This window comes from Phaethon lepturus, unplaced genomic scaffold (assembly GCF_000687285.1).
Source record: "Phaethon lepturus isolate BGI_N335 unplaced genomic scaffold, ASM68728v1 scaffold20615, whole genome shotgun sequence".
Taxonomy (NCBI): Eukaryota; Metazoa; Chordata; class Aves; order Phaethontiformes; family Phaethontidae; genus Phaethon; species Phaethon lepturus.
Window position 1 is genome coordinate 445 of NW_010538665.1, and position 9150 is coordinate 9594.

Genomic DNA, 9150 nt, shown 5'->3' on the forward strand with positions numbered 1-9150 from the left:
AAGCAATGTAGGGACATATTTATGAATAAATCTTTACCTCTGTTGCCAATATTTTTCATGTGAACCTGCTTGAAGTATAAATATTTAATGCTCTCTCTTCTCTGCATTACTATTTATTTTACTGTGTGGGAGTAAAGGCATCCTTCAGTACGTTGGACCAGATAAATAATGTATTACTTAGTCATGAAAAATGCCAGAGTAAAATAAATGAGAGGGTATCTTACCTTTGGTCATCACAATGCCTGCAAGAGTTTTGTGGCGTGCATGCATGGAAGTGAAATTGTCTGTCAGCTCCTGGAACTTCTGTGCAACCATTTGGTATATGGAGTCGGCAAAATCCTGAAAGACACAGTCAGAAAGAATTTTTTCACTTTCTTTGATTGAGACACCTGGGCGTTTCTGCAGATTAGTCACCTGCTGTCAACTGCTGAGAGGCCCCTTTTAGAATTAGAGACCACCTACCTGAGCAAAGATAAAAGGAGTAACTCTGTCGACTATCCACATCACCCTTGGAAATGGCCAAATTAACTGAATTAAAGCTAGAGACCTGTATTGACTGGGATTACTGGTAATGGGAGAAGATTTCAAGGTTGACTTTTTTTCAGCCTCCTAAACATTCATCCAGGATGAGTTCACAGGAAATTTGTTGGTCCTTAAAGCATTTTATTGTAGTGAGCTGAAGTGGATGTGTGTCCCACCAAACCACTTATTTCCATGCGCCCACAGAAAATTTCCATTAGCCCACTGAAGCCTCAAGGTGAGTTTTTAATGACTCACAGCTACTGAGGCAAAACGATCAGCTCAGCAATCTGGGCTATGTTTAAAGCTCTCAGAGAAGTACCATGGTCTGTCTTGCTTCCACCTCAACAGCCGTTGGGAGGAAGGGAAGGGGAACCTCTGCTCGCACATCCTACCAAAGATGTTGCTTGCACGAGTTCACTGGTGGGCAGTAGTGCTGCGGGACCATTCTTCCAGGTCTCGTCCTGAGCATGGCAGCTTTGTTGAAAGGTCAAATTTTCCCATGGACTGGGCTCTAGTGACTGTGTGGTTTGAACCCTCAGGTCTGAGTGAGTCCAGGGAGAGCCTTGGGAAGCCAGTTACTGAAGCCAAGCAGGGTAAGAAGTCTATAAAGTGAATTCTGCAGACTGTATATGGATGAATGTCAACCTAAACCAGCTCTGGTGCTCCTGAGAACACCACTACTTGGACCATTTCCCTGCTCCAACGTTTAGTATCTTTTCATTTACTTAATCTCTGCACTTTGCTTGGCACAGAGCCTCTCAAGCGTACATTAGAGATAAGTCAGAGGAATGCTGTTTGTGAGCATGAGCTCTTCTTAAAGTGCTTTGCAAGTCTGAACATAAAAAGGTAAGATCTGAAGGATTTTTTTTTTATTGAACCATATGATTTCGTGTGGGAAACCAAGCTGTACCTACAAATCCTCCCAGGAGCAGTTTCTGGGGGCCTGGAGCTTACTCTGGGCTGCTGCTGGGAGACTTCCTGGTGTCCTGTAATCTGGTTAGCCCTGAGCAGTTGTGTCTTTATTAGGAAAAATGGCTCAAGCAAGCAACAGTTTTAGTTTTTCTCCTGGTGTTGGGCTAAGCTGCCTGGGGGGGAGGTCCTGGTGAAACAGGCCCCCTTGAATTCACCTGGTTTCTTTAAGTGGGTTCACGGCACACATGGAGGAGAGGCTGAGTCTGATATTTAGCTTCCCTCACCCTGAAAGATCCAGAGCTATGCAGAAGTAAGGAAATGTATTTAAGAAGATCATATCCATCCTTTTTCTCCCAAAACTGTTATTGTTGATGAAAACGTGTAAAATACACACACAGTATTTTAAATTGGGAGAACACACAGCTATTTCTCAGGGGAAAGCAGATTCTAATTCACAAATATTATCAGTAATACTACTGCCACTGAGAGCCTCTGCAGGCTGTACACCATATGTTTCTACAGTTTGTTGCAGAAAGTCAGCTTAATTTTTAAACATTATTATAGCAAATATAAAAAATCTAATTAAATAAAACATACCAAAAATTAGACAACCCTCTTTCCATAAAGCCAAGAATATTTTTTCCATGGACAATCTTTGCAAGTGATTGCAATTTGCTCATATACATAGAGGATAGGATTTCTTTGACACAATATTTTTTCTTTGTTTTGCTAAACGCAGCTTTCCAAGGTATTGCTCTGGCAATGAATCGTTTGCCCCAAAAAACAGTTTACTACCACATTGAATATAACACGCTGTCTTGTTGCAAAAGAAGGAAAGAGCCATATAAACCCTTCCTGGGAGATGCATGTAAAATTCTACACTAGAATTAGATGAAAACTAAGAAAAATTACCAGGAACAGTTTGACAGTTCCTAAATGGAATTTCACTTTGACTGCATTTATACCTCTTCTAATCTAATTGTCGACAACCACCATGTGAGCAAGGTATTGCTTATACAGTGCTTCTGAAGGATGGATTTTGGGTCAATTCTCATTTGTCAAGCATCAAGGCACCCTTGTGATATAAATGCAATTATAGTTGCTTTACAGATGAATGGGTGAAGGCACTAAAAGGGTGAGGGACTGGTCCAGGGGAGTAGCACGGAGCTGGGCACAGCCAGGTGTTCCGATTTCCTGATGCTCTGGCTAAGTGCTCAGCGCTGGAACACTGCCTGTCTTTTGTAATATGAAAGTTTGTTTCTAAAATTGTTTTCCCTACTGAAGAGTGATTTCATCCATAATGTAAAACTAAAGTGTATTTGCAGGACTGATATAACTGGGTCCCATATGGTGGACCGAAAATCTGATCAGCTTTATTTAGACTTAGAAAGAAAGAAAGAAAAAAAAAAAAAAAAGAGTATCTCAATAAAACTATCATCTGCACTATCATTTAAAAAAAGAATCAAATCATAAATTTCATCTCCTGCAGTAATGCAGTACAATCCATGCCTGCATTTCTAGTGTACCCTCCAAATCTGCATCCCAGGGCATTTTGCACTCATTAAGAGTTAATTAGCTTAGAGGCACATACAATTCCTAAAAGAATCATTTAAAAAATGCTAAATAGAACAAATAACTTTTAACTTTGGATTTAGAAATCCCCACAGTCAGAGCTTTCTTTACTTCATTTGGCAGTAGGTTCCAAAGCCAGAGAGCAAAGAGACTCACTAAAAGCAAAATAATGACATGACTTCAGATAACATTTAGGGACGATAAGGAATTCGGCATTTGCTGGTCTCAAGGAGTGACCTGGGACATTAAAGAACAGCAAATCCATTAAATGTGAAGCCTCTTAGCTAAAATAAGTCAGGCGAATATTTTTCATCTTGAATCCATTGCCTAGAAGGATGCCAGTGAAATTAATAGAAGCAAAGGAGTGACATGCATGAATACATAGGTGGAGGATGCAGGAAAAACGACCAGAAGCATAGTGTCCAATCTGAGAGGTCATTTACAGGCTATCATATTGCTCCAAATTTCCAAATGGATATTCCGAAGTACAATGGAAAGGAGGGAAAGGAGCAGTCTATTGCAGGTGGAAAAAGCAAAAAGAAGCCAATAGACGCACACCTCAGCCCTGTAAATGATCTGGCACCCTGAGGACTGATGCATGAAATGCAGCGTAATTGCAGGACCTTGAATAATCCATCCCTGAAAGCCGGCCCCGTGGCAGAGGTGGGTATGGGGTTAGTTTCCTGAGCCATACGCATAAGTTACAAGAGGTGTAGAGTGCTGCCTTCCTCTCTACCACACACCAAAGCAGCTATTCGGCCTGATCCACTCACGTCCACTGAAATCACAGGACAGGTATGGGGGAGGTAAGAGTTGGTACATTTACCCCTGCTCAGTTCAGAACCACAGATTTTGTTCCAGAGATTTTCTTGCCTTACTATTAAACAAGAATCCTAGGCTACTAAAAGATACATACGCAGATGATCATTCTTGATGGGCTATAAACCAGAAAAATCCAACTACTGATGGCTATTGTGAGCCTGGCTGAACTTTTGGGATACAGGCTAGGCTATGTTACCTGCAATCAGAAATATCTTAAAAAACATATACAAAAGGAACAATTCTTTTGTTATTCTCTATTATCAAAACAATTAATCTCAGAGAAAAGTTGTGCTTGGTGATATCACAGTTCCTACTGCCAGATATGAGTGAAAATAAAAGTCTCCATCTGGAGTAAATACAAGAGCCAAATATATCTTGGCAGCTTCTGAACGAATATCAGGTTGGTAGTAGAAAAAAGGAAGATTTCAGAAGCTGGGAAAAAAACAGCAAAGAAACTTTCCTTGTGAAAGAAAAGTTCAGTGCAATTAAGAGAGGTGCACGCAATTACACTGATCATGTAATGGCAGAGAAATGGCAGCTTGGGGCAAGGGGACAGGACACAAAAAAGAATAAACACGGACAGTCAGAACTCTGAAATTTTTTACCAAAGCGCACGGGAAAATAAGAGCTCAAATAGTGCTTGAGTTCTGGACCTAGGGGTGACATGTTTGGGTGTTAAATCTCCTTGGAGAATGGGGGTCTGATGCAAAATGCCACCGAAGCCAGTGGAAGTGTGCCTGACAAAGATGCTTCGGATAAGGCTCCGCCGGCAAGGATGGGAGTTCAGGTACGGCCGTGCCCAGGCCAGGCAGGGTGAGCTCAGCCGCGCCGGCCTTGCCTGCCTGTTAGGGGGAAAAAGGTGACTCTGGGGAAGCACTGACTGTCCAGGTCTTGAGTTTCTTTCGAATCCCCTGCTTTGGTTTGCCTGCTGTCAAAATCTTACCTACCACAGCTCCCCACATAGACTGTTCTGCACAAACAATATTTGTCCCAGAGACAAGTTCTTTGAGATCAAAACTTTGCTTGGTCTTGCTGTCGTGGTTTAGCCAGGACACTTGCTAGCACAGTGAGTGATATGAGTAAAGCAAACAAGGCTGCTAAACCTACACTGAGGGGCAAATCTACTCTCGGTTCCACTCAAACCACGAACATTGCCTAAAAGCTTACTGTCAGTGGTGGAAGCAACAGCGTCATGTTCAGACGCCTGGCAGAAGAAATAAAACATAATGTTAAACTTTTTACTGTGAAAAAAGACACAGATCCGCCAGTACCTAATGAGCTATATTTTAACATATACAAGGAGGCTGGAACAATGAAAAACAGATGTCATTACTATTAAAACGGCACTGCATTGTCTGAAGTATTCATCTGTCCTTGATTACCGTATCAAATTACTTGTGTTATTCACAAAGGAAAATCAAACTTTATATCATACCATTACAGAACCAAAAACTTCAAGTCATTTCTCAGCACTAATATTTTAAATGGTATAATAAATAATTAAATGTGTTCAAGTTTGCAATGGGAGTCTTCAGGGTAAAACTGACATTCAGCAGGAGTAGTAAGGATATTAAAATCAATGGATTATAAAGAAGAAAGCCTTTAGTAAATATTTTCTATTGAAATCCTGTTTTAGGGTTTATAGGGTTGAAATATCAAAAAGGTTATATTTGCATATGGATGGAAAGAAATATTCTGCTATACAGATATCACCAAGGGCTCTGTTTCTCCTGTCTCCCAAGTACATTTTTTTTTCCAGAAAATTACTGACATTTGGGGGGTAAATGTTGAACACAATGAATGGGTATCAGGTTGAATTAAGTTCGCAACTCCCTTCACTGATAAAAGGAGATGCACACCTGGTTCTTTTCACTGGTCGAGGAGGAAACATGCACTCATCGACAGCTGGAGTTTGTATTTTTTCCTGCGGAGAGCTCTCACTCTCTAAATGGGAGGGGAGGAAAACACAGCACAGGGAATATCCATCCTGAAGCGCTGCTCCTGGTCAGGGTGTGTAGCAAATTGCTACACAACACACTTTGTCCCAGGCTTGTAAATAAGTTTGCTGTAGCTAGCTGGAAATTCATCGCTAAGCGATTGTGCCCTCGAGCCAATGAATTAGTCAGGCTCTTCCCAGGCACTACATCATCTTCGAGATGCAGCCTTGAGAAGAGAAATAACTGAGGGTCGTGGGCTGCCCTCCACCATCAGTCTCCTAGCACCCATTTCACTGCTGTCGGCAGGAGCTCTCCCAGCACGGTGGAAAGGGCTGAACGAGGACCTAGAGGAATGGACAGGCAGGGGTGGCCTGTGGAAGGGAGGAGGGCAGCAGGTCGCAGGCTGGGTGCATTCCTTGCCCTGCTTCCTGGAAGCCTTGGTGCAAACCACTTGCTTTGACATGAGTCCCACTTCTCCTGAGGTAAAAGGGGATGATTTTTACCCTCTTCCTCAGGGGAACTGTGAGGCCAATGGCACTGATGGTGGTGAGACTCTCAAAGCAGCGTCATACAAGGACTTCTGCAGCCAGACTGGAGGCTGCAGTCCACAGCCCCTCATAACTCAGCCTTCCTTCAGTATGCACAGGCATTTACAGAGTATTAGTCAAAGAACAAGGCACTGCCAGGGAATTCATTGTGGTTCTTTCCTTGAGATGTGCTGTAATTATTTCTGTCTCATCATAACTCCCACAGTATTGATCATTATTGTCTGGTTGTGGCTTATCCCTCAGGGCCAGCATATATGGGCTTTGTTTTATCTTAGATGGATGTGGTTTTATTTTGTCTGGCTATATGCTTTCATTTCAGCTGACTGTGTTCATTTATCCCGTGTGCGTCCTGATTCAGAGAGGTGTCCTCATTCGCGCTTCTCAGAGGGGACTGGGCGCGTGGTGCACAGGCAGCAGCTGAGTGCCCATTCCTACACTGAGCTTCTAATGAAAACTCCAATAACAATAACACACTTCTGACACTGAATATCCTCACGGTTTTCTTATCAAGATTGATGGGGAAGATCAACTGCTCCTATTGATTCAGTCAAAAGAATCACTTTCACCAACCCTCCTGTCTGTTCATAGTCCTGTTACAGAGGTTTTAGCTACGTATGATGCTGAGCTAATATAATGAAGTCCTTATTTCTGAAATCATCAAATGTCCTGAATTTGGTCTGCATTCATGAAGGCTCCTCAGTGGCTGAGCTGACCTCAACTGACTTGGCCAACTTGTCTGGATTGCGCAATGGGCTCCTGGGCTCAGAGTGATTATTTGCTGGCTACTGCCCTCTCCTCGCCTCACCCTGTCTGGAGGCTGATTGCTTTGCTAATTTCCCAGGCCCCACAAAACATATTTGCCTCCACACTGTTGCTTATATCGTTAGTGATCAGTTACTAAATATCAGTACTGTGTTGGCTGCTGTATGGGACAGACTTTGAAGATTGTCCCTGTGTGACAGACGAAAGAATGACAAAATGCCCCGAAAGACTCCAGAATGGGAGTCAGAATAGAAAATTCCTTCTCCCACCCATTTGGTTTTTGTGTTTCCCGTAAACCTATGGCTTTATGAAAATGATAGTCACCCCCCGAGTGCTGGGATTGGGAGGATACAGCACGCATGAAGAAATTAAGATGAGGCAAAGGTGGAATGGAGGGTTAGCTAGAGTCCATGTTTGGTAAATCTCAGCATCTTTATGCCTGGGAGGGCTCCCAATCATTTAAGTTTTAGATTCCACCCTGTTCTAATGAATGTGAGGTCTGCTAAAAATAATTTATCAGACTTTGATGAATTGTTCATATATCCAGCATATGTTCCAGCAATGACTAAAGGCTGCAGTAGGCTTCTCACTTGTGATGTTTCTTGAGTGGCCAAATGCAAGTAAAAGTCCTCCACTGCATCTGAAACTTTTTACTAGGGAACACGAAATTGTCCCTGTAAACTTTGTTTTAAATCTCTTCAGTGGGATTTTCAGTCACGACTGACAAAGAGATACTGTGACAGTGTTCATAGAATTTTGTCTTAAAATATTGATTTTTTTTGCAGAAATATCAAATTTGAAATGGGGAGCTAAACCAAGTTTTATTGGGGTATTTGGGGTGGGAGGGACAAATTTAGAAACTGATAGCTATGATGTGAGTTCTGCTATAATGAAAAAGCTTCTGAATTTGTACAAGTGTGGTCTGGTAAATGAGATTAATCAATGTTAAATATCTCAAAAGAAATTTGTAGCAACAGTAAGAAGTATAAAGATCAAACAGGAATTTATTTTACAAGCTTGGTGAAAAAAATTAGTCTGTTTTCTCAATATATCCCTTGACCACAGGGAATCAATCAAACTTAATATAATGTATCTTTTTATTTGTTTCAGAAACCCCTGGAGTGACTGAAAGAAAATAGAACACATAAAATAAGCATAGTATTGAAAAAGGAAATGTTGTCAAATCCAAATGCCCCAGCTCCTCCAAAAAGTGCGGTTTTCTATTTAGTAGGAAAACATTTTGTATGTGGGTTTAATTAGAATCTTTAAATTCACATTAGTGTGTTAATGGTAGGATGCTAACAGATGAGCCCCTCTATTTGAGGTTGATTCATTGCTGTCTGCATTCATCTTGCTCTAAAAAGATACTACCAATAAGTACCATTTCAATGAATTTAGAGGAAACAAGCTTTTCCACCGACATGAACAGTTGTTCCCTAAAGGAGGCCATGCTCAGTTTCCAGCTTTGCTTCTTCTGAGTACAACTCTGCATTTATCGCTCTGGTAATGAAGGATGTCCATACCAATTTTGCAGAATCATTCTTGAAGTCAATACTGCACCTGCTAACAAACGCCAGAAAGGAGGGGTTGGTTGTTTGCCTTTTTTCCTTTACTTTTACTGATCCTTAACCCAAAAGCCTTCTTCCTACAGAGGCACACATAAGGTTGGCTGCAAGTGCTGAATAATTCAAAACAATGAAGTAGCGTTCGCTTTGGAGCCTTGTGCCTGCTTTAGGACAAGCCTCAGGTGTCAAGCTGTTGTACACTACAGATATTAAATTAGCACAAATGGGTTTTCTTTAACTAGATAAAAGCTCTATAAAACCACCAGTGCCTAGGAGTGGCTAACTCTGTAAAAAGGCTTTTATGTTCTCTATAAAAAACTAGATTTTAGATTCATATTATGAGCCGTCTCTCTTTAATAAAATCAATGCTTTATCTGAGAAATGTCCCTTCAGTTTTCTGTTTCCTCACTTTATCTTTCTTAGGTGCATTAAAACGAATATCCTTTGGAAACGAATGGTGGCAAAACCCTTGCCACACACAATACTCTTGGCTGTTCAAGGTCCACGCTC

General features: G+C 41.5%; 1 protein-coding gene across 1 annotated transcript in view; it reads right to left on the reverse strand.

The window, feature by feature from the left end:
* Nucleotides 1-224: 224 nt before the first annotated feature.
* Nucleotides 225-9150, reverse strand: part of LOC104620624 (double-stranded RNA-specific editase B2-like) — a gene marked incomplete at its 3' end in the record, with an annotated part of 55045 nt that continues 46119 nt past the window's right edge. The window contains 1 exon segment of the mRNA XM_010286905.1: nt 225-339. Within this exon segment, the coding sequence (XP_010285207.1) occupies nt 225-339 (115 nt within the window).